At 40.3% G+C, this 26860-nt stretch overlaps 1 protein-coding gene across 4 annotated transcripts in view; it reads right to left on the bottom strand.

Annotated features, from left to right (window-relative positions):
- Positions 1 to 26860, bottom strand: part of LOC106062948 (uncharacterized) — a 192057-nt gene that overhangs the window by 32564 nt on the left and 132633 nt on the right. For all 4 annotated transcript variants that reach the window (XR_008774238.1, XM_056007479.1, XM_056007476.1 and 1 more), the window contains exons 3-5: positions 21979 to 22182; positions 18586 to 18775; positions 10126 to 14627 (exon numbers count right to left, since the gene is read on the bottom strand). Coding sequence is in view for 3 of the 4 variants with exons in the window: in XM_056007479.1 (XP_055863454.1) it covers positions 10126 to 14627; positions 18586 to 18775; positions 21979 to 22182 (4896 nt within the window). In the remaining variant the exon portion in view is untranslated. The remainder of the gene's footprint in view (positions 1 to 10125; positions 14628 to 18585; positions 18776 to 21978; positions 22183 to 26860) is intronic.

Below are 26860 nucleotides of genomic sequence, written 5' to 3'. Positions count from 1 at the left end.
TTTGAACCGACTCACGCGGCCTGGCGGTGCACCTTTCTCTCTTCTGACGTCCCCCCCCCCCCATTCTTTTGATTTCATGCCATTCCGCCCATGACAAATTGATGCCATCTTTCTTCTCTGTACCATTTCAAACGACGGCTGACGCATTCAGGAAACATGAACCAGAAAATAAACGAAAAAAAAAAATAATTCAAGTACTCCCGACAGCCCCCCCCCCCTCCTCTTCCCCGCGGTCTGCGATAGTCATTACCAGCTGGCCAATGACCCGAGACACGTGACCTATAGCTTAGCCCCCCCCCCCTCCGGAATAGTTAATATCTGACCCCAATAAGACAGGTATGAGAGATAAAAGCAATAAGGCGAAGACAAAGCAAGGGCAACACACTTCTGAAGTCTCACCTATCTCCGACACCGAACACTCAGGCGGATGAGTTCAAACAAAAACAAGCAAAAAAAAAAAAAAAAAAAAAAACAAGGCTTATATTAAATTTGGATTAGTTAATTAAATTTGTAATAGATCTCTAGACTAACAATAATAAATCTGTGAGATTAGAAATATTTTTACCAATTGTTTTTGTTTAGCGCTATTTCATGCTTTTAGCTTTCTCAGTACGCTATGTCTGGACCAGTTAAAATGGAGGGGTGGGGGTGAGAACCGGGTATCTGGGTGATCGCTTTTTTGATGAATTTATAAAAAAAAAAAAAGGTGAACGACCTGAATTCGAAATCGTGGCCTAAAGCCTTCTCAGGCTTCTCAAGCCATTACAGTAACAACTCTGCTAGCGAATTGCTTATGAACATGGAAGATTGCACATTTTATCTATGGTTTCTATTTTACACGGTTTTGTTCACTGAGCCTCAGTCGACGACCTACAAATGGGACAAATTCAGCTAATACCACCATTCCAATCAGTACAATTTCTTTCCCTTGTTCGAGATAAATAACAAAATAATTAATTACCAATAATTAATTAAGTAACTGGTTAATTTTTTTATTATATTGATTCTTGTGTTGCCAGGTAAAAGAAATAATTGTGTAAATTTCAACCTGATCCGAGAATGCGTGTGGGAGAAATAACGTGTACAAACTTTTTACCAGACAGATATACAGACAAAGTGAATTCACATACGCTTTATAAAGAAGGAGATAAAGAGAAAGAGAAAAAATAATGAAAGAATTAGATAGGAGAGAAAGAGAGAAAGAGACAGAGAAGGGGAGATAAAGATGACTAAATGTCAGTCAAGATATGTCACAAACTGTGCACGGAAAGAAAGACTGCTTGATTGTATGCTACAAACAGCCAAGAACACGGGCCTAAGATCTTTCCAAAACGACCAACCAAGGTCACGTTAAGTTCATTCGGCCCATTCATCAGGCACAACGTCAACCGTGACAGTGTTCACGTCAGCTATCGCGACACCAACGAGGCACAACGTAACTCCTTCCCTAGGGATGATCGCTTGGGGGCCCCGCGCCTGATGGGGGCAACACCAAAGTATCGGTATATGATAAGACTAAGTAAAGGTAGTTGATGTAAAGGCCGTGTGTCTACGGCCGACGGCTAACGAGGGTGTCATGTGAACAAAACTACAACCAACTTTAAATCCCCAAACGATGGATGGCTACCTGGTCGTGCGATTTGCGCGCTGGACTATCGATCGGGCTTATCGATGGTCACGGGTTCAAACCATGTCCGCTCCCATCCCCGTCGTCCTGAAGGAGGTTTAGACTAGGAATTAAATTATTATCAACTCTGAAGGAGCATACAAAACATGTCAAACATTTTCAAACATTTTCCGTATGCCAGCGTCCAAAAAAATCTCGAAGTTCGAAATCCATGTCTTCACAGGGATTCGAACTAGATACCTTTCGGTTTGGAAGCTAAGCGCTTTACCACTCGGCCACCACTCCCAATAAAAATGTTTAGTGACTGCTACTCATGGTCTCGCACCATCCTAGCACCGGTTCTGATGTCCAACGCCCAGACTTGCAAACATGCACATGAATACAGCAGCACATATTACAGTAACCCGAGTGAAAACAAAATTCTGTTGCCTCGCCGACTCTCTACCTGGTGAGCAGTATGAACAAAAAAAAAGTCGCTCACCCTATGAGTATCAATAACTTACCTCCGAGTGTAAAACTAGTCTCGCGCTGATATTGCAACAGCATTAGCAGGGAGGAGGTGGGGACGTTGTCGGGATTCAAGTTCAGGAAATTTTGTCACGATGACCTCCGTCGAAGGATCGCTACATTATCTTTAGGAATGTAGATTTTATTTTTTCAGAGCTATCATACACTGTAACATATGTGCAGTGGCTTAGCAAGTTACCCCTGAGCCCAGGTTGAAAAATATGGTGGTGCCCCCACAGCGCCCCCCCCCCAAGGCACGTGACTAGCGTTATTGAATCACGTGTTTATTTTTGTAAAGCTTTCCAATCTTCCACTTTAGTTATGGTCAATACAATACATGGAAAAACACTGTGTGAAGGTCTAAACTACAGTTGGATCATTTAATAACGTAAAAGTCATATCTTGTTAAGATTGCACCTATATATTGGCCTCCTTCAGTCGTAGAGCGACTATGGTTCATCTCGAAAGTGAGATGAAAGCCTGGGCATTGTCTATGGTCGGAAAGATGTCGCCCACACAGCAGTCCCCCCCCCCTTTTCCATGCAGCTGATGTGACCAAAAGAACGGAATAACCGATACAGTTTGGGATCAGTAGCGCCGCAGGCTCTGCCAGGCTGTAGCACAGTGTTCCACAATCTGCCTAAGGGTCACCAGCTCCTGATTTTTCCTCAAGGTTGTCTCCCGAAGCCTTTATTGTGTTTGGGTATAGCCGCAAGGCAGCGGAGGGTTGGATTCAGAGTTTTCCTTCTCCTAGATAGGTAGCCAACCAAGGCTAACGAGCCCCTCCTGCCCGAAATTTACAGGTTTAGGCGTCAGTTGCTCGCCTTTGCCCCTTCTCCTAATAGTGATAACAGTTCCGCTGGGCTCAGCATCTGAACCACACGTGAAGGCCAGGAGTTGGACTGGTTGACAGAGGCTATTTGAGCCATTGGAAGCATTTTATGGGTAATGGTGGGCTTAGAACCATTACTACTTCCGGCGTTAACACCTGCACCTAGTGCAGACATTACACTCGGGTTTACAATAAATGGCCATGCACCTACAGATTGAAATTACGCTCATGTATAACAAAGTGCCAGAGCAGTGATACAATCATTTCCTAAGTGGAACCAAATTATCAAATGTACCCATCCGCCAAAGTCTACGTCTACCTGGCAGCCCACCTTCCTCTTCCCGCCCTCTCTTAAGATACGGTCTTGAAATATCCGGCCTCTTTTTGAGAAATTCTCGTCTGCTAAACTCCTTGGCTTTCAATTCATTTCGCAAACATTTTATTGCTCTACCATTGACTGCTCTGAATGTTTTCGTAGCCTAAAAATGCCGCATTGTATGGGAGGAAGAAATGATAATCTTGACTGAATCAACGCGGTACGCAGATCATAGTAGCTATAGAATTAGGTCAGGGAGAAATCTGAGAATCGATCACGCAAACGATGTCACCCAACAAATATTCAATGAAAAAGGCAAGAGTGTCCACTTCCGACAAATATGTCACAGTAATACATTTTAATCTGTGGGATATGATAAATAACAAGCAACATATAAAAAAAACTTTATAAAAAGCTTATCCAAAGGGGAAGAACTCCGCACTTAAAACTATATCTATCAATAATGTACACATTATTTCCCTTATTTGATATCAAACAAAAATATTAATTACAAATAATTGTTGTTTTTTTAAATTGATTCTTGTCTTGTCTATGCCAATGAATAATTGTGCGAAATTTCAGCTTGATCTGAGAATGGGTGTGGGAGAAATAACGTGTACACACTTTTTACCAGACAGACAGAGAGGCATAGTGACTGTAAAAAGTCTACCTAGCTTCTTATATAGTTTAAATACTAATATGTGAATGTCTCAACAATATAATTAAGTATTTTATGTATATTAAAACGATTCAGCGCTTTAAAACATTCAGAAATAGACACGGCATTGATATCAATAAAACAATAATAACAATGTTCATTATACCGGCAGTATTGATTTTAACTTTTAATCAAACTTTCTATTGTCGTGGAATACACTAAAACATATTCCCAGTGAAATGTTTCAACTTGAGCTCACAAAAACACAAGAGATAACACGCGAGGAGAGCAAATATCACAAACTTATCAACAGACGTCTAACTATTTCTCACACACGCAGACTTCAATACGATTCGATTAGCGCACTGATCCACAAAATAGTCCCTAATGAGCCAAGATCCCTGGCGAAATGGAACAGGCAGACGATATAGTCCCGTAGTCCCAATATACAGGAACGTCACACCGCTGTGTTTGGGTAAGCTAGACAAGCGCGCGGCTGTCTGTGCCACCAAATCTCGTGCCCTTAAAGCGGCAGCACATACATTCATATAAGCTAATCAATAAGTCGTATACACCAAACAAAATATATACATATGACGCTGTGGGGAGGGTATGTTTCCTGCCTGATAGACATGTTAAAGCTGTCACACAACGCTAACACCGAAAAACAGCGTAGACCACGGATTCCACAAATACGACCTTTGACCTTGTGAGGACAGTCACATACAATATATGTGAGCATTATGTTAGCATCTTTTTTTTAAATTTCACCCTCCCTTCCGCCCTCTCTCTTTTCTTCTTTTTTTTTTATTAATATCACATGGATTCGATGGACTATAATACACGTCTTATAATAGACGTCTTGTGAGTCTTGGACGCTGACTGCAGAGCTAGAGAGGAGGATCCTAGCAATGGAATGGAGATGTTACAGAAGGATTCTAGGTATCACATTTAAAGACAGCATCACAGACCAAGAGATTAGAGACAGGATTACTGCAGCGATTGGACCCCATGACGACCTGCTAACTATCGTAAAAAAATATGCAAGCTAAAAATCTATGGCCATACAAAGACCTTCCATCAGGGAACAGTACCAGGAAAAAGGGGGAGAGGCAGACGGAGAAAGCGATGGGAAGACAACATAAAAGAATGGATGGGCCTGCCATTAAAAGAGGTTCTAACCAAGGCAAAAGACAGAGAAGAATGGAGAAAGACGGCCGACAAATCTTGCGTGGCGCTCCAACGGTCTAACAGAAAAGGTAAAGATAAAAAAAACTTCCTAAGTGGCGCGGTGGCGGAGCGGTATAAGACTTGGCTTCTGTACCGAGGGGTATAGAGTTCGAATCCTGGTGAAGAATTGGTAATTTAAACTTCGGCATTGACCTGACCGCCCAACTCTAATGGGTACCTGACATATATTGGGCAAAGTAAAGTCGTTGTGCTGGCCACATGAAGCCCTTGTCGACCGTCGGCCACAGAAACAAATGAGCTTTGCCTGGCATAGATCGCAAGGTCTGAAAGGATTATCCCCCCCCCCCCCCTTACCTATTAGAATATAGAAAGCAAAAGTGTTCTAACTAGAAATAGCGGTGCAGTTACTATAAATAGTAGGAGGTCCCTATTAAATAAATCTGTTCCGTCTTTCTCAGGGCAGGTTTCAAGATCGATAAGATTTTCATAGCTCCCAAAGATAAGAGCGTAGGTCACTAGTTCGTTGAAAACATTTCCACAGCACTGCACTAAACAAACTCAGCAAACTTTAAGTAGTTTTATGCAGGGACGAATTGAAGACAGGGCGCAGGCCTTCAATGATATTACACTCATAATGGAAGATAAAAAAATCCTTTAAAAAAATCTAAAGGGAAGAACTTCTCTCTTACAACTATATCTCACAATAATGTAGAAGTTATATCACTTATTCGATATCAAACAAAATTATTAATTTTCGATAATTGACTAGTTGGTTAATTTTAAACTGATTCATGTTTTATTAGGTATAATAAATAATTTTTTAAAAGTTTTAACTTGATCCGAGAATGGATGTGAGAGAAATAATAATGTAGTCAAATGTGTGAATACTGAAGGATTACTTTCCTTTGTTAGTAGACGAAAAAAAAAATAAATTACCAGTAATTAATTTACTAGTTGTTAATTCTTTCAGAGATTCGTCTCTTGTATATGTCAATGAATGCTTGTTACCATATACTGTCTTGTTATCACATTCTGTCTAGTTACCACATAGGCCTACTGTCTTGCTACCAAATACTGTCTTGTTATCACATACTGTCTTGTTATCACATACTGTCTTGTTATCACATTCTGTCTTGTTACCACATACTGTCTTGTTATCACATACTGTCTTGTTACCACATATTGTCTTGTTACCATATACTGTCTTGTTATCACATTCTGTCTTGTTATCACATTCTGTCTTGTTATCACATACTGTCTTGTTATCACATTCTGTCTTGTTATCACATACTGTCTTGTTATCACATACTGTCTTGTTACCACATACTGTCTTGTTACCACATTCTGTCTTGTTACCATATACTGTCTTGTTATCACATTCTGTCTTGTTATCACATTCTGTCTTGTTATCACATGCTGTCTTATTATCACATACTGTCTTGTTATCACATTCTGTCTTGTTATCACATACTGTCTTGTTATCACATATTGTCTTGTTATCACATTCTGTCTTGTTACCATATACTGTCTTGTTATCACATTCTGTCTTGTTACCCTATACTGTCTTATTATCACATACTGTACTTGATAGACTCTTCTAGCTAACTTTGCTCAACTAAAAACTCTGACCTTACTATGACCTTACTTCCAGTCCTACCTAACTCATGTTCACTATTTACAAGTTCACGCCCCATATTTACAAAATTCACCAAAGTACAACGAGTGAACAATTTTGCCTGTGACAGATTCGTCCCTGTAATCGAACAATGTTTACGTTATCGAGGAGTCATTAGCGGAGCGGTGCACACCAAAATGCCAATACAACAGATCCAATTAAAGGAGGGGGGGGGGGCGTCGGCAGTATACCGTCCCAGGCCGCACAGTGGATCAGTTAGTATCCCAGAGGACCTATTAGTCTAGCCTGGATATTGACCAGGATACAAACATGCATCCCCCCCCCCCCCAATTCTGTGGCTTAAAGCAACTTGACATAATCAATAAACAACCGCCCCCTCCCCAAGTTACAGTTATGGTAGAATTCACGACGGACTCCCAAGTTATGTTATAGACAAATATACAGACTAGACAAGAGATCAATTGACAAGAGAGTGGACGAATGCATAATAAGAGAAGCACGAGTCGTGTTCCTGAAGGATTGAATGACAACGTTAGCGCTGGGATATTGAAGGAGTTTGGGATGGGGGGGGGGGGGGTGGAGAAAAAATATGGGGTGGGGGCACAAGGGGCCACTTGAATATTTACATTTGCACCTCCTCCCCCCTTCCCATACAAGCATGCCAACGGCGCCACATTTGAAAAGTGGAAGGGGAAGCGCTTTTTGTTGTCTTCTTAAACTAACCTATATGTCTTTTTCATTAACAGTAGGCCTTCTCATTTTATGTGTTGCTAAACCCGTCCCCACCTTCCAAGATGAACAATGGACTCAACGCTTTTAGTAGTGCCACGTTTCTCCCTCAAAAGCTACGGTCTGCGTGCTTTTTCAGTTCACGGACCAAAGGTTTGGAACTCACTCCCCATTGATCTCAGACAGACAACATGCTACACCACTTTTAAGAAGAACATTAAGACCTATCTGTTTAAAACTTTTTTAGATTAACTGTCATTTTAGCTCTCGTGTTTTTGTTGTAATGTTGTTACAGCGCCTTGAGCCTACATTTTTGTTTGTTAACAGCGCTTTATAAATAAAATTATTATTATTATTAAGATCAACTTCTCCAACCTACAAAATGTCGCTACTACTGTCAGAAAAAAAAAAAAAGTAAAAAAAAAAGAAGAAAATATGTTTATATCGAAACACACACACACTACACTCTTTATTCAAACTAGAATAGCGATTCAGAGTTGGCAACAAATAACTGACCTAAATTAAGTGTTCCCTTCCTTGTTGCTAAGGACGCCGCGCCATATTTCTCTCTCCAGCCCCCACCCCCACCTCCCTTTTTCTCTAGCCCAGTTAAAAAAAAGCCAATAAAACAAAGCCAGCATTGGTTAGAGCCCCGAAATCAATACTATTGGTTCACTGTCGAAACTATGAAAATACAATCTGGTCTGTGAAGCCTTGCAGTCATTTGTTCATTCCGCGTAAACAGTATTACTGCTTCACGCTTCATTCACAGCTTGCAATCCGAATGAGGGGGGGGGGACCATTTCTTTGATTCTATATCGATTGCGAAGCAATGAGAAGTCCTCCATGTAGGAGCCAGTCTAGTATACGTGCCTGGATGTGACTCTTAAAGATGTAAAGGTCAATATGCATATATTATTGGATGAGAGCTTAAAATAGACGCCAGAGGCCATAGAACACATGCTTAGGTAATTATTTAGAGTACATAAGCTACATAGGAGCTTTGCTGGTAAACAAGGCCGTCTCTAAGTATGCAGTCGCCCTAGCTGGGAAACATTCTCATCTACCATTATTACATGGATCTTACCAAGGAAAGTGATTGAGTCGAAAACAATGTTTCTTTAGATATTTGGACTTTTTTTTTAATTTGGACTTTTTTTTTAATTTGGACTTTTTTTTTAATTTGGACTTTTTTTAAAATTTGGACTTAACTTTTTTTTTATTTAATGGAAAAATTAAGGAAAAATATTCTTACAGGTCAACACTTAGTCTAGATAGAACAGTGTTTCTCAAACTGTAGGTCAAGATAAGATAAGATAAGATTATGCATATTGGTCCAATCAAATGGAAATTCAGTTTGACTGCAATTGACTACCTCAGCGTATCTACTGTAAACCAGTGGCGTAGCAAGGTACCCATGGGCCCGGGTTCAAGAATATGTTGATGGGCCCCTCTCCCCCCCCCCATTAAAGAAATCGAGTGGTTTGTATGTATCGGTACATTTACTATAACAAATTGTAATACAACTTCATGAGCACAGCTGACAGAATCATTTAAGACCATGTGTAAGTACTGTTTAGAAAAGTGAGAAGAAGGCTATTGTATCATAGTGGAAAACCATCATTGACTTGGCATCGTAAGTAATTTATTATTTATTCTCACAAATATGAAAACCTAGAAATGACCCTGGTTGTAAATTTCTTTGTGTAGTTTGTGAACGGAGCTCACAAAACAATTTCAGAAAACAATGGCAATTTAATAAACGTTTAATACTTCAAGAGTGCTGTCAACCATATAGAGAAAAAAATCAGATTGGATCTCCGTTGGTATTTTTGATAAAATTGCATTGCCCAACAGTTCTATTATCTCGTTTTGAAGCTGTGGGTAGAGGTAAGGGGTTGTGTTTTTATTTTTTTCTTAATCACTATGAGAAAAAGCGAGTTCTGAAGCCCAGAACGCAGAAAAACGCTTCTGGGCCATTAAAAGCTTACGTGCGCTATATTTACATCGAAAACCACTTGCATAATAGTATTGACCTGTCTAACTATTAGACCTTATTTGACATACGCTTTAGTCCATCTCAGCCATTGCTCAATACAGCTTATTTTGATTGGGACTCTTCTAATTATGATTAAAAAGTATTAGGAAATGTGCGTTGTAGATGGAACGAGCAGGAATTTCAGGAGGTCAGACAGAACACAGGAAAACGCCTGCCTTCGGGGCTCATCCCGTACACCGCTAGGGGGAGCCTACAGCGCTCGCCTAGTTCCGTTTTGCTGAATGGAGAGGAAACCTAATGGCAATACTAGGAGGCGCGATGGCGATTGGCCTCCGAACTTAGGGGTCCTGGGTTCAAAACCTGATGAGGACGGCTATTTTTAAGTTCGGGATCTTTAGTGCACCTGGTATTAGTTAAGGAAAAGTAATAGCGTTTGGTCGCTGTGCTGGAAACATGACCAAAAAAAATCAGATGACCTTTACATCATCTGCCCCAAAGATGGCAAGGTCTGAAACGGCTGCTTTACTTCAACAATATTGTTTACAGAAAAAAAAACAAACTTTTCCAGTATCTTGGACAGCTGGCACATGGATGGTGGAGTTAGGGTTAGGGTTAGAAGAAAGATCTTACCTTTGCCAGAAATTTTCGCTCTGTTGATCGAGGGTGTACTCTGGCTGATGCTTGTCGGGGACAAGCTCTTTTTGGAGCCTTCCTCATTATCGTCGAGATCCTCCCCAGCTTCAATGCTGCTTAGGTTGTCCTTGTTGTCGTACAGCTCAAGGCACATGCCTGGCTGGTGCGTCCTCAGGATCCAAGGGGGCAGGTAGTTGTTGCTGGGGTCTTGCTCTTCTTCGTCGTCAAAGTTCTCCTCGTCCTCATCTTCCGTCTCTGAATCCGTTTCCGAGTCAGAGTCCTCTTCCTCCTCGTTGTCGCAGCTGGTGGCGTCGTGCGTGGCGTGCGCTCTGCCTCCTCTCACGACATCTTTTAGGAGGCTCGGCGGTTTGACCTTCTTCAGCAGCTCGTTGTAGTGGTATTCAGCCGCTCCTCCGATCACTACCTCGCTCAGGTGGTCAATAAGACACGGGTGCCGCGCCCCGAGGACGGGTTGTTTAGCTAGTCCAGAAGACTCTTGCACAACGCCTTTCTGTAGTGATCGCTCCTCGCCGCTCGTCAGTCCGTTGCTGTCTTTTCTGGCATCGTTGTTCTTAGCCTCGCTGGCATCATTCGTGCTACTGGAAGGGAAATCTCTCAGATCTGTTCTGACGCATGGAATGTAACCATGGTGATGCACGCTTCCACAGAGCACGTTTGTATTCCCAGGACCTTGACCTTCTGACCTGGAAGCCGAAAGTGGCTCTGCTTCGTCAGAGGTCAAAAGCTCTCTGGCGGAAGAGGCATTAGAAAGAACAGGTAGATTCCCTAAATGAATCAGCTTCTTGGAAGACAGCTGTTTGGTGCTCTGGGTGTTCCTGTTGCTCACAAAGAGGGGCGGAAGGCTATCCTTTACCCTGGCCACATGGTTGCTCACCCCGTTTGTGGGATCCCCCAGCCTCATCCTCATCATGTCTACCTGGTAAATGTTGCCCTGTTCATGCACCTTACTGCTGTTGTTGTTGGCATTGCTGAGAGCTGGCAATGAGCCTGAATGCCCGCAACCTTCACGTCCTGATCTATGACGATGACATCCTACAGAGGTTGGCAAATTTCGGTCAGCGGCTACTGGCTTGCGATGCTCTAGGATCGTTTCTCCGGCACGTTTCTTTTCTACAGCAGACACTCTGTGCCGGCCAGCTTTCTTTCTGCCCAATCCGACAGTGAAAGTGTTGCCTTCAATTGCCTTCATTTCTCTGTCCAGCGCAATATCGTTTCGTTTCCTATCATGACCAAACCTGCAGGCCAGGATTCTGCAGGTCAACATCCAAAAGTAAATGGAGCTCCACGCTTTTCTAACCACCATCTGCACAAAGCACAGCATCTTGTGACCAAACCACGTGACGTACAGTTTACACAGGGCGACAGTACTCATGGCTCTATCTGCGACTGCTCCCATAGTAACTGGGGATGGACTTACTTGCCGGCCAGTCACTTTAAGTTCTCGGTGTCCACTTCTGTCCAATAAGGAACGATTCAGGTCCACACTTCCTAGTGTCTTCCGCGCACAAAGCAAGTCAGGGCATGCTACTATATTCACCATATCATCTGTCGGAGACGTCTGCCTCACTGCACAATCTGGCATCACCAGCCAACCACTCAACCTAGATATGAAGTGATTTATAAACCTAGAACAAACATTACGGCCAAGACTTGGAGGGCCGCGGTGGTTTTGCAAATAGCGAGTACGGAAAGGAATATGTTTGGTGGTAACTAGATCTATGTTGTTAGTAGGCAAGGCTTTGGTTAAACCTGATATCTCGCATTGGAAACTAAAATTCAAGTTTTCTCGACTAGAACCACGGTTTTTGATGACGTCATTTGTTTGTGTGGATCTCATTGTAGATGGCACTTCATGGTTATCGCCATTTAATTCAGCTGTATTTAAGTTCTCTGTGGGTCTTTGCTCAATGAAGAATGTTTTACTATTATTACAAGCATGTGACTCCCCAAACACTAGTAGAGATCCTTGACTAGACACTGTCTCACTGGTATCAAGAACACAAATGTGATGTGGGGATTGTGTTGATTCTTCACCAACATCACATTTAACTATGGATATTATTGAAGGGGCTTTTAAACCAGAAGCCGTATCATTTTCTACTGGATCTATTAGTTGGTATTCTAAACCAGAAGACTTATCATTTTCTACTGGATCTTTTAGTGGGTATTCTAAACCAGAAGACGTATCATTGTGAATTGGATCTATTAGTTGGTATTCCAAACCAGAAGCCGTATCATTTTCTACTGGATCTATTAGTTGGTATTCTAAACCAGAAGTCGTATCATTTTGAATGGGTTCTATTAGTTGGTATTCTAAACCAGAAGCCGAATCATTTTCTACTGGATCTATTAGTTGGTATTCTAAACCAGAAGACGTATCATTTTGAATTGGATCTATTAGTTGGTATTCTAAACCAGAAGACGTATCATTTTGAATTGGATCTATTAGTTGGTATTCTAAACCAGAAGCCGTATCATTTTCTACTGGATCTATTAGTTGGTATTCTAAACTAGAAGACGTATCATTTTCAGCCTCAACAATTTGACATCCTAAATCAGCAGAACATTTATCGTTTTCAGTTTCAACTAGATCTACTTGTTGATATGCTAAACCAGAAGACATTTTAACATTTTCGATTAGAATAATTTCTTGGCATCCTAAACCAGAAGACATTTGATCGGCTCCATCTCTATTGTTTATTCCTTGATTCTCTAAACTTGACGAGCTTTGATTTTCATTAGTTTCACAACCATCTACCTCTTTTGTGGCTTCTAAAGATGTTTTAATACCAATTAACGCCCTTGTCTCATGGCATTGACTAGATTTAGTCCTTTCAACCTTACCACCTGCATCGATGCTGAGTGAAGATGTTAAGATTGCTGGCAACTCTTCGAGTGCTGCTACACAATGGCTATTTAAGGATTCAGCGATGGCTCCAGTCTCACTTGGTGGAAGTGTTGGGTCAAACGTAAGGTGATTGTTCAGAGGGAATCCCTTGCCACATGAAGATTCCTTTGTTGCATGATCAAATCTTTGTGCAGCTTCTGTTAACTCATCGACTACTATTTCAATATTTTGAAGGTTTTCGCCCGGGCCATCATTTGTTGCAGTAATATTAACATGTAGAGATCCAAGATGACTAGGAATAGACATTTTGTCTGGGGGTCCTAGATCGACTAACATGTTAGTGGTCTCTGTACTGCAAGAAATACCAATACAGCATGAATCATCAACATTGCATTGGGATTCAATATGGACGGTGTTGGCTTTGTTGTATGGGGATCCGTTATCGCCTTCGTTGTTGCATATAGACTTTATATTGTCAGGGACTTCCAAGTTTGGACAGTGTCCCGCATCTTGTGGTGCTTCAATGTTTGTGTCACATGGGGCTCCTGGTTGGGCTTGACCCTCGATGTTATCTGGGGATTTGGCCATTTCAATGTTTAGAGGAGATCTTAGATGGCCAGAAACATCAGTGTTGAATGGGGGTCCTAGATGGCCAGAAACATCAGTGTTGAATGGGGGTCCTAGATGACCAGAAACATCATTGCTGAGTAGGGATCCTAGATGGCCTAAAGCATCAATGTTCTGTGGGGAATCTACTAGGCCTGGAATATCATTCTTGTGTTGGGATGCAATAGAGCCTGGTGGGAGTGTTGACTGAGCCGCTAGGCAGTTCAAATTAGTACCTTCATCAGAACAAGATGACACATTAGGATGTTGTAGACCTTTAGAAGTAATCACAGAATCTTCATTAGGACAAGATGACACACTAGGATGTTGTATACCTTTAGAAGTAATCACAGAATCTTCATCAGGACAAGATGACACACTAGGATGTTGTATACCTTTAGAAGTAATCACAGAATCTTCATCATTACAAGATGACAAACTAGGATATTGTATACCTTTAGAAGTATACACAGAATCTTCCAAGCATGTGACTGATTTGTCCAAAACGGATTCTTGGATTCCAGATGGCAAGCCATCCTCACATTTCAATGATGATATGACATCATCCGGACATTTACATTGGCTCAACACAAAAGTGGCATTAAGCTTTGACCTGCCTTCTAGACTTTCAGAAACTTGTATTCCCTCTTTGAGTAGATTTACATCTTGTGACTTCTTCTCCTGCCCAGTTTCCTTGGTGGAAACTTGTGACAAACAACGTAGGCAGTAGTCAGAGTCGGAACCCAAGATGGGGGTCGGCGTTGTCAACCCAGGCATAGGATTTACAGGTCTGGAAACCATGGCACACACATTGGCATTCTCAGAGGCGGCGACTGTTTCCTGTTCCACCAAAGAGGACGTCACCAAACAGAGCTGAGGGACAGGGGAGTCACTGCAAGCCTCAGTCTCACTGTCATCGTCGTCATCGTTAGCTTTCTCATCGATTGTGCTGTCGTCGATGTTGAAGATGGAGCGAGCCGACGGATTGTACACTGGCCTCTGCCAACTGTGCTCTGGGCAAAAACTGAAATAGATTTGAACATATTTTAACTTTAAAGATACATTTAGAACTATACAAAAATGAGGTAGTTGACAGCACATCAATAGACAGTTATTCTAAGCTTAAAATGTTAGGTCGCCTGTGTGGATCTAGTTATTCAGCAACAAAGCAACAAACATTCAGCTTTTTTCATATGCATTCCCTGTTGAGCTTTGGACTCTGTATTAAGTGCTACGAGTACATTTTGAACATAAAGGATCAAGCGTTATATATATATGTCTCAGATCCATATAGAAGGGTTGAGAGAACCACCGCCTGGTAGACATTGATTTTTGTAGGCAGGCGGAGCGATTTATTCTGCTAAACTCTCGCCTGATGGCATCCAAAAGCGCTACTGGCCCTGGCCAGACGGTTATCAACTTCTCTAGAAAGCGAGGCGTTTGATACTATACTACCCAGATATGTGAAGTGGTCTACCACGTTAAGGGGCTGTCCATTTACGGTGATGGGTACTATACAGAAAGCAACTAAGACTACTTGAGCGCTTTCACCAAAGATGCTTGCGCTCCATCATGCACATACGGTGGCAAGACCGCACTACAAACAGCGATGTCTTTGCGAACACCGGTATGGACAGTATAGAGGGACCTCTTATGATCCGACAGTTTCGCTGGGCAGGGCACGTATCCTGTATAGGAGACGAATGTATGCCAAAAGTAGTCTTTTTTTTTTGGTGAGCTAAAAGGTGGTCGATGTAACAGAGGTGCCCCACGGAAACGCTTAAAGGACCAGATTAGGCGCCAACTTGACTTAGCTGACATAGAAGAGAGCACCTGCTTGCAAGCGGCCTCAGAACGAGACACCTGGAGGTCACTCACAAAGGCCGCGGGATACATATTTGGAATATATTTTTGAGACCAAAAGAAACATTCGCTGCCGAGAACAGACGCAGACGGCGAAAAAAAATCTAAATCGACCACCTGCGGACAATGGTTATGCTGGACCTGGATGTGGCAAAATATGTAGGTCACAGCTGGGGCTGCACAGCCAAAGGAAATACTGAATTCTTCATTAATCTTCGGACTCGAAGACAAGCCTTGTATACACATATATTCATATGTACAAACTGATGTATGCAAACGCAGCTTGAAGCTCTTCAAAATCGACACTAACAGCTGGGAAAAAGTGGCACTGGATAGATCCACATGGAGATCGAGCTTAAAGGAAGGCTCGGGATTGCAGTAGTAGAAAGAAGGTTGAAAGTGCAACGGTACCTTGTGATTACAGATGCCCAAATTGCGACTGCAGCTTTGTATCAATGATTGGCCTCTTTAGTCACACAAGAAGTTACCAAAGTGTAGGTAATAAAACTCTTATGGTGGCTTGCCCCCTACCCCACTCCCCCCTATATGTACATATGCATATGGCATAAATATATTTAGTGGCGACCTATCATGGAGTTACCGAAATTTACATAAATAGCATAAAAAAAAATGCTTAAAGACAAATGACATCATATATTACATGATAACTTGAAGTGCACAGGGAGACAACACTGAAAAAAGCAATCTACCGGTGATTCTCTAATTACGTCCCTTGCCTTTTTGAAACTCTCTTTGTAAATGTAAATTGAGAAGTCATGTCCCCTTCCATTCTCCAAAGCTATTGAGAAGATAATGAAACGAACAAGCCAGCTTAGACCGTCAACAGATTTGTTTCAATATTTTACCCTGAATGTGATGTTTATTTACTACCCAGAATTTGTTAAAGGAAACAGTTAAAAGATTTGAAAAAAGATTTTCTTTGTTGAACAGTAAATATTTGCCAATATAGGAGACAATAGGACAGATAACATGAACAAAACAACAAGCCAACAGGAGCACGGTTTCGAAGACTATGTCGCTCCTCCATTGACGACCATGAGGGGTTGAGGGGGGGGGGTCTCAAAAGCGTACTATATGAAAAAAAAGAAAGAAAGAAATATAACTTAATATTTGTCCTTGAAATAACATGAGACTTTTACTAAGAAACTAGCTGAACAAACTGTTCAGTGACCTATGACAGTTTCACTAAGAAACTAGCTGAACAAACTGTTCACTGACCTAAGACACTTCCACTAAGAAACTAGCTGAACAAACTGTTCAGTGACCTATGACACTTCCACTAAGAAACTAGCTGAACAAACTGCTCACTGACCTAAGACACTTCCACTAAGAAACTAGCTGAACAAACTGTTCAGTGACCTATGACACTTCCACTAAGAAACTAGCTGAACAAACTGCTCACTGACCTGTGACAGTTTCACTAAGAAACTAGCTGAACAAACTGTTCACTGACCTAAGACACTTCCACTAAGAAACTAGCTGAATAAACTGCTCACTGACCTAAGACACTTCCACTAAGAAACTAGCTGAACAAACTGTTCAGTGACCTATGACACTTCCACTAAGAAACTAGCTGAACAAACTGCTCACTGACCTGTGACAGTTTCACTAAGAAACTAGCTGAACAAACTGTTCACTGACCTAAGACACTTCTACTAAGAAACTAGCTGAACAAACTGTTCACTGACCTAAGACACTGCCACTAAGAAACTAGCTGAACAAACTGCTCACTGACCTGTGACAGTTTCACTAAGAAACTAGCTGAACAAACTGTTCACTGACCTAAGACACTTCCACTAAGAAACTAGCTAAACAAACTGTTCACTGACCTAAGACACTTCCACTAAGAAACTAGGTGAACAAACTGTTCACTGACCTAAGACACTTCCACTAAGAAACTAGATGAACAAACTGTTCACTGATAAATGGCACTTTCACTAAGAAACTAGCTGAACAAACTGCTCACTGACCTGTGACAGTTTCACTAAGAAACTAGCTGAACAAACTGTTCACTGACCTAAGACACTTACACTAAGAAACTAGCTGAACAAACTGCTCACTGACCTAAGACACTTCCACTAAGAAACTAGCTGAACAAACTGTTCAGTGACCTATGACACTTCCACTAAGAAACTAGCTGAACAAACTGTTCACTGATAAATGGCACTTTCACTAAGAAACTAGCTGAACAAACTGCTCACTGACCTATGACAGTTTCACTAAGAAACTAGCTGAACAAACTGTTCAGTGACCTATGACAGTTTCACTAAGAAACTAGATGAACAAACTGTTCAGTGACCTATGACAGTTTCACTAAGAAACTAGCTGAACAAACTGTTCAGTGATCTATGACAGTTTCACTAAGAAACTAGATGAACAAACTGCTCACTGACCTGTGACAGTTTCACTAAGAAACTAGCTGAACAAACTGTTCACTGACCTAAGACACTGCCACTAAGAAACTAGCTGAACAAACTGCTCACTGACCTGTGACAGTTTCACTAAGAAACTAGCTGAACAAACTGTTCATTGACCTAAGACACTTCCACTAAGAAACTAGCTAAACAAACTGTTCACTGACCTAAGACACTTCCACTAAGAAACTAGGTGAACAAACTGTTCACTGACCTAAGACACTTCCACTAAGAAACTAGATGAACAAACTGTTCACTGATAAATGGCACTTTCACTAAGAAACTAGATGAACAAACTGCTCACTGACCTATGACAGTTTCACTAAGAAACTAGCTGAACAAACTGTTCAGTGACCTATGACAGTTTCACTAAGAAACTAGATGAACAAACTGTTCAGTGACCTATGACAGTTTCACTAAGAAACTAGCTGAACAAACTGTTCAGTGATCTATGACAGTTTCACTAAGAAACTAGATGAACAAACTGTTCAGTGACCTATGACAGTTTCACTAAGAAACTAGATGAACAAACTGTTCAGTGACCTATGACACTTTCACTAAGAAACTGGATGAACAAACTGTTCACTGACCTATGACACTTTCACTAAGAAACTAGATGAACAAACGTTTCTTTGACCTATTACACTTTCACTAAGAGAGTAGGTGAACAAGCTGTTCACTGACCTATGACACTCTCCCATCAACCAGGTGTCTACAGACTTAAAGATGTATTCTTCACTGTGGAAACTTTTAGGCTGAAACTTGTACGAATCGAAAATGTCCACCTTCCCAGAGTTCCATCTTGAGCCAATCGTCTTCTGGCCATCGCCCAGCCAAATCTCTACATGGACCATATTGTGATACTGTTTCTTGCCTGAAAAAAAAAGCACAGTTTGAACAAGTCTTCAATTATTAGTACAGTCAAAACTCTTATTTACTATTACAAGATGGAAAAAAAAAACTACAACCTTGGACATACTTGTGTTTTTATTCTAGCCACGTTTGCTGCTTAACATTTTATATATATATTTATACATTAGTGATAACCAAACTTTTTCGGCCAGGTAGCCATACAAATATCAGAGACGCCACGGCCAGGCTCTAAACTTTATCGGCCAGGAAGCCATAAAAATATTAGAGACGCGTCTCACGGCCCGATTCTATACTTTTTCTACCTTTTTACAAAGCTTACATCAGGTCACTCTCTGATTGGTAGGCATCTTGCGCATGTTAGGTCTCCCACTTCCCTTTGGAATTTTACACGACTATTCATTGTCGACAAAACAAAACAAGAAGCGATCTAAAAATTAACTAAATATTTAGTGAATTAGTGATAATAATTTTGTTTGATAATAACGACTTCGAGTCCGAAGATTAAGGATGGTTGAGGACAGAGAAACAAGAAAAAACAACAAAAAAACTTTAAAAAAAAAATCTATACATCCTTGATACATCTTATAGAGCCATTAGTTTGCTCTTAATAACTAATAAGTTTTAAAAAAATTGGAACATTGTTTAAACAGACCTATCCCCACCCCCACCCCCCTCGAGTAAAAATCCTGGTTAAGAGAATGTACAAATCTTCTAGACTTTATAATATTCCAATGATTGGCTTTTAGATCTAGACTTAGAAGACGATACGCCAAATGTTCCTGAATATGAATTGATTGAACTTTTCAATGTATGAAACCTACATGCGGAAATACTTGATGACGTGCAGTCGGTTCAAGACAAAGATTTTCTAGGTCTCTAGCCAAATCTAAATTATTTTATTGCATTAAAACGGTCAAACTAACCTTTTCCCAGTGTGGCCAACGAGCTAGTAACTCTTTTCCGAACGATTTACACCAACTGTTAAATTTCTAGAAAATCGTCGGAGCCGTTTTAGAGAATCGTGCCCGCCTACCGTATAAATCTACTCAGAGTATATAAAATTCTAGTTTGGTGTAACATTAAAAGACAGAAGTCTAGTCTAGAATCCTGGATCTAGTTAGATATAAGGTATACAATATTCTAGTATGGTGATATAGATGATAACACAATAGGACAATAGTCGGACTAGACTACTGGGTCTCGTTAGATAGGCCTATATGGCATAACAAGTTTCTAGTTTGGTTATGTTGATATCAGACTTAGAAACATTCAAAGACAGTAGTCTAGACGGATTTATACATAAAAAATTTAAGTCATCTGTTGTTTTTTTTTTTTCGGCAACGGTTAACGAGCAGGTTGTCATGTGGCCAGCACAGCGACCAACCACCTTTACTTTCCCCAACTAAAGTCAGGTACCTTTTAGAGTTGGGTGATCTCAGGGGAGCTGTGACCAAGTATTAGGATAGGTCATAAGACCAGTGACCTGTACTGTACACTGGCAAGTTAGTCCAGTGGTACTTTGTGGTCCCAATTATATTATCTAGGCTAATAGCTATAGCCTCTAGATGTATAAAACTACTGAGAGAGACAAGTAATAATTCTGAGATTTCAGTTGCAACAAAAAAAAAAGGAGTTTATTTACAAACAAAAGAAAAAAGATCCTGGAAAATATAAATGGCAATAAATAAAGGCTCACACAAGAAAATGACAAAGAAGCAAGACAGTTTGCGGTCAATATAATTAAAGAACCACCACCATAGAGGCACAATAATGTCTTATGCCGAAAAACCAAAAAAGATGGTTTACAATAATACCATACATGCATTAACAATGAAATGACGTCATTCACGAGACACACGACTGTCTCGTATCTAAACAAAAGAAGTCTTTAAAAAAAACATACATGAGAGGATAAGAGACTAAGTAGACCTAGAGTATTTACATAAACCAACTTAGTACTAACAAGTCTACTTAGCTCATTATCGAAATACTCTTCCCACAACAGTGGCACACTCCTCTTGAGTAACACAGCAATAGTACAACAACACAAGTAATAGTTGAACATTATAGAGATTTAGTTCAAACTACACTGGTCAGTTGAAAGACTCAATAGACAGTGGCAATAGTAAACACTTAACAGGGACTTAAATCAAGTAATAAAGGGGACTAACTCTAATAAAAAATAAAGGTAGCCACTCTTATTGTCCCTCTTGTCACAGGAGCCCTAACAATTCCAAAATTCAAATTCATAGTCTTCACCAAGATTCAAACCCAGGACGCCAGGTTCAGAAGCCAAGTGCTTAACCATCACGCACCCAATTTCTACACAAGAAGTTACCAAAATGTTCTGAAAGTCTATTTGTTTATTTAACTTTTTAATGAATGTATGCGGATATTTTCCAGTGACACACCGAATTTCATTTTTTAGTATCATATTCTGAAAAATTATTACAGTCGAATCAAAGTTTTCACTGTGTAGCTAATTAGCTTGTAATTATTTTTTTTTCCTAAAGATATAAATAAGCTGTCAAATTTCTAGGAAAATCGTTAGAGCCGTTTTTTCGAGAACCGTAATCACATTCCTTTTTGAAACCATGAAGAAGTTGCAATCTAATAAGAGGAATAAACATAATATAATTTGGAGGACTCGTGTTATTTGTTACAGAATCTCGGGAATATAGAAATGTAATTGTATAAAGCTTTTTAAAACTGACTATCATAAGTTTTCGTCTGTGTGAAAAACGAATGGCCAAATTCTTGAGCGATCATTATGTTTTCACTATTGGTATAGAGACAATACAAATTTAGTGCATAAAAGTCGTTTTGTTGGCAATTCTTTATATTTCTATGTCTTTGGTTATAATGGTTCCTTTTTCAATTGTTTGATATGTGAGATTCTTAAGTGTCTTTAGTAGTGCTTTAGTAATGATGTAGTGGTTTTTGTCTCTTTGGTAAGTCTAAATTTTCGATATGGATGTAGTGGAAAGTGGATTTTGTTTCTTTCGTAAGTCTATGGCTTTCATAATGATGTAGTGGTTTTGTCTCTTTGGTAAGTATGAATTTGGTAAGTATGAATTTGGTAATGATGTGGTGGTTTTGTCTCTTTGGTAAGTATGAATTTGGTAAGTATGAATTTGTTAATGATGTAGTGGTTCTTGTCTCTTTTCATTGTTTGTTATTCTATGTACAAAGATTACAAATTACTTTTTGGGTTGATGTAAATTCCGGTCATAAAGACCAAGTCTCCAGGCTTCATCTGGTCAGCGCAGAGTGTATTGGGCAGCGTGTCGTACATGTAGGCCTGGTTACCGGGTCCCAGACGGAAGCCGAGCTCATTCTGGAGATCTCTGATGACTCTCCTGACCAGGCCGCAGCAGTCTAGGAAGAAGGGCGACTTGTACTCTGGAGCTAGACAGACAAACAAAACTTTGTCAGGTACTAAAGAAACAAGCTGAAGTTTAAAACAAGCATTTATAAAAACTTTTATTTTTTAAAACAAAGCTTATCTAAGAGGAAGAACCACGAAAACACAACAATATGTCTCAATGCTGCAACTTTAAACTCCTTTTTCAATATAAAAGAAAATCAATTAATTACTTCTTATTTAATTTTTTTTAAATTGATTCATGTATTTTCATCGACTATGCATAATTATGCACAAATTCAAATTAATCAGAAATGGGAAGTGGGAGAAAAATTGTGTAAAAGAATCCTCCCAGGCAGACAGACGGATGGATTGAGTTAATATAAGCTTTGTAAAATCATACAACGAAACAATGCAGTGTTATTGGGTCAATCTCATCGGGGCCGGATAAAAGCAAACTAAGGCGCTGAGCATTTTGGATTGCATAATTCTGACCACATTAAAAAAAAAAAAATCATAACTTAAGACAGTACGGCCATTTAAAAAAAAATCATCAGAGCTCGTGAAGAATTTTCTGCTGGGAACAGTTTCAGGGGCAGACAACGATGAAGCTATGGAAGGACAACATCAAGGAAACGACGAGTCCATCTATGGAAGAGACTCTAATTTTGGCAAAAGACATAAAAAAAAAAAAAAAAAAGAATGGAGAGAGATGGTTGTCAGATCTCGTGTGCTGCCCCAGCGGTTCAACAGACTAAAGAACAGGTGAAGGTAAAGATTTCAACTAGTTCTAATAAATGTTTTAGCCTAAACTAGGAAAATTACGTCATTTTTCTGAGTAATAGTTTGAGAACTTTTATTTGCTAAACTAATACAATAACACTATAAATAGAATGTATGCCAACCAAACTGTGGTCACCTAAATTTATACAATCTATTATCATCGATGTCTTCAACCCATCACTTTATCAGGCGTGTCCTATTGTAAGTAAACTATGCGCAACAATGCAGTGTCGTATTGAGGTTATCAGCTTCGATCGGGAACATTCACAACGACCAGAGATATCGGCCGTGAGTGATACTGCCCATTATAATATACTTTTTTTTATTCTGTAGTCCAGCCCTAACTCACGTGATCACGTCAACCCGTCTACGCAAACACTTCCGCTGCCCGGGGGGTTGGCACTATTTGGGGTGGGGGAGGCTGGAGTTCAGGGATGGGGGCTCGTGTGGGAAACAGGAAAAGCGCCCCGTGGCGATATGTCAAGCGTTGCGGCATTCTCCATCATCCAAGGGCCTCCGGAGTAGACCAGGACGGTGCTGCCGGTGGAAGGGTGCTGACATTGATCTGCCACGCCCTGTCACCAAGCGGAGAAAGTGGACCCAGGTAACACCGCCAGTGTCAACAGATACGGCACGCGCGATCTGGTTTTGTCTTTTGGAGAGGTGGGCTGAGTACAAGGGTAGGGGGACGGCTCATCGGGGAGGGTGGGAGGGAGGGAATGAGGAGTGTGTCATACAGGAGGAACAAAGAGAAAAGAACTATGGTCGCTCTGGACAATCAAATTTAAAAAAAATAATTCATTTGTACTTTTTTTTTAGACCGGAAGCTAAAGAAATGAGCAGGGGAGCTACATTCTCGTCTGCTCATCTACACTTCCTGTGATTACTCACCGCGCAAGCAAGCCCAGATATACGCACAGGCGCACGCGCACACTACTTAAGATATTCATTATTCATTCAAACACCTTCTGAAAATAGTTATAAGCATTCAAAACTGACATGAGAATATGCTGGTAAAATATTTCACATGTTTCGGATGTTCCTTCAGAGTTGAAGATAATTTAGTTCCTAGTCCAAACCTCCCGCAGGACGACGGGGATGGCAGCGGGCAGGGTATGAACCCGGAAACATTGAGAAGTCCGAACAACAGTCCAGAGCACATACCGCACGACCAGGCAGCCATACATATATACCACGTATCCGACAGACTGCACTTAAGTACAAGGGTGTTGTAGCTCAACCGTTGGTTTCTAGTCCCAAACAGCTAGTACAACTAAACCAATGTAGGCGAATACAATTCTTAGTACAGAACTTTTAACAAACCTGAACAGACGTCTTTATTAAACAAACTTAATATCACGTCTATTTCTTTCTAAATATACAGATTCAACTTGAGATCTAGATGTAGCAGTTACAACATAAAAGGTTATTTACACGAAAATCTAGCTCACTGCATAAATACGCGTCATTTCTCGAAGCTAAAACTCCTTCAGCTATCATGAAGACATTAAACGTCGAATAAATCTAGCGCGTCGAACATTTTTACACATAAAACTAATCTGAAAATCTTCCCACATCTCTAACAAGACTAAAATAAGAATCTTAAACTCTAATGTCAAGGCTGTCCTACTGTATGGTTCTTAAACATTGAGAGTAACTGAAGCGACAACAAAGAAAGTACAGACCTTCATCAACAGATGCCTGAGAAATATCTTAAAAATACACTGGTATGACCAAATAGAAAACAGAAAACTGTGGGAGAGGGGTGGACAGAGAAATACAGAGGTGCAGATCTTAGAGAGAAAGTGGAGATGCATTGGTCACACCCTTAGAAAAGATACCAGCAACAGATCTCAAGCCTTAGAGTGCAAGCCCCAGGAAGAGGAAGACCAAAAAAGAACATGGCGACGCAGTGTACTAGATGAAGCCGAGAGGACAGGAAAGAGCGGGGAGAATATTAAAAAACTGGCAAGAGACCGTGGAGAGCAAAATAAATTGTTTAAATTGTTAAAAAATTGTTTCAATAGGCAGTTTCAATCTGGTGGTTTCATCAGAAACTCTCCAACCAAAAACAACTGCTTCCCTTTCCTCATCGTTACCTTGGAAACACATATACACTCCATAACAACTGGCAAAGTTACAGATAGTTGCTGCTAGTCTTGTAAAAACGGTAACAATAGATCTCTAGAAGCTAAGGCATGACTTTGTGAAACTATCAGTGAGAAACACATATACACTCCATAACAACTGGCAAAGTTACAGATAGTTGCTGCTAGTCTTGTAAAAACGGTAACAATAGATCTCTAGAAGCTAAGGCATGACTTTGTGAAACTATCAGTGAGAAACACATATACACTCCATAACAACTGGCAAAGTTACAGATAGTTGCTGCTAGTCTTGTAAAAACGGTAACAATAGATCTCTAGAAGCTAAGGCATGACTTTGTGAAACTATCAGTGAGAAACACATATACACTCCATAACAACTGGCAAAGTTACAGATAGTTGCTGCTAGTCTTGTAAAAACGGTAACAATAGATCTCTAGAAGCTAAGGCATGACTTTGTGAAACTATCAGTGAGAAACACATATACACTCCATAACAACTGGCAAAGTTACAGATAGTTGCTGCTAGTCTTGTAAAAACGGTAACAATAGATCTCTAGAAGCTAAGGCATGACTTTGTGAAACTATCAGTGAGAAACACATATACACTCCATAACAACTGGCAAAGTTACAGATAGTTGCTGCTAGTCTTGTAAAAACGGTAACAATAGATCTCTAGAAGCTAAGGCATGACTTTGTGAAACTATCAGTGAGAAACACATATACACTCCATAACAACTGGCAAAGTTACAGATAGTTGCTGCTAGTCTTGTAAAAACGGTAACAATAGATCTCTAGAAGCTAAGGCATGACTTTGTGAAACTATCAGTGAGAAACACATATACACTCCATAACAACTGGCAAAGTTACAGATAGTTGCTGCTAGTCTTGTAAAAACGGTAACAATAGATCTCTAGAAGCTAAGGCATGACTTTGTGAAACTATCAGTGAGAAACACATATACACTCCATAACAACTGGCAAAGTTACAGATAGTTGCTGCTAGTCTTGTAAAAACGGTAACAATAGATCTCTAGAAGCTAAGGCATGACTTTGTGAAACTATCAGTGAGAAACACATATACACTCCATAACAACTGGCAAAGTTACAGATAGTTGCTGCTAGTCTTGTAAAAACGGTAACAATAGATCTCTAGAAGCTAAGGCATGACTTTGTGAAACTATCAGTGAGAAACACATATACACTCCATAACAACTGGCAAAGTTACAGATAGTTGCTGCTAGTCTTGTAAAAACGGTAACAATAGATCTCTAGAAGCTAAGGCATGACTTTGTGAAACTATCAGTGAGAAACACATATACACTCCATAACAACTGGCAAAGTTACAGATAGTTGCTGCTAGTCTTGTAAAAACGGTAACAATAGATCTCTAGAAGCTAAGGCATGACTTTGTGAAACTATCAGTGAGAAACACATATACACTCCATAACAACTGGCAAAGTTACAGATAGTTGCTGCTAGTCTTGTAAAAACGGTAACAATAGATCTCTAGAAGCTAAGGCATGACTTTGTGAAACTATCAGTGAGAAACACATATACACTCCATAACAACTGGCAAAGTTACAGATAGTTGCTGCTAGTCTTGTAAAAACGGTAACAATAGATCTCTAGAAGCTAAGGCATGACTTTGTGAAACTATCAGTGAGAAACACATATACACTCCATAACAACTGGCAAAGTTACAGATAGTTGCTGCTAGTCTTGTAAAAACGGTAACAATAGATCTCTAGAAGCTAAGGCATGACTTTGTGAAACTATCAGTGAGAAACACATATACACTCCATAACAACTGGCAAAGTTACAGATAGTTGCTGC

Source organism: Biomphalaria glabrata, chromosome 13 (assembly GCF_947242115.1).
Source record: "Biomphalaria glabrata chromosome 13, xgBioGlab47.1, whole genome shotgun sequence".
Lineage (NCBI taxonomy): Eukaryota > Metazoa > Mollusca > Gastropoda > Planorbidae > Biomphalaria > Biomphalaria glabrata.
This window is presented reverse-complemented; position numbering and strand designations above follow the sequence as displayed.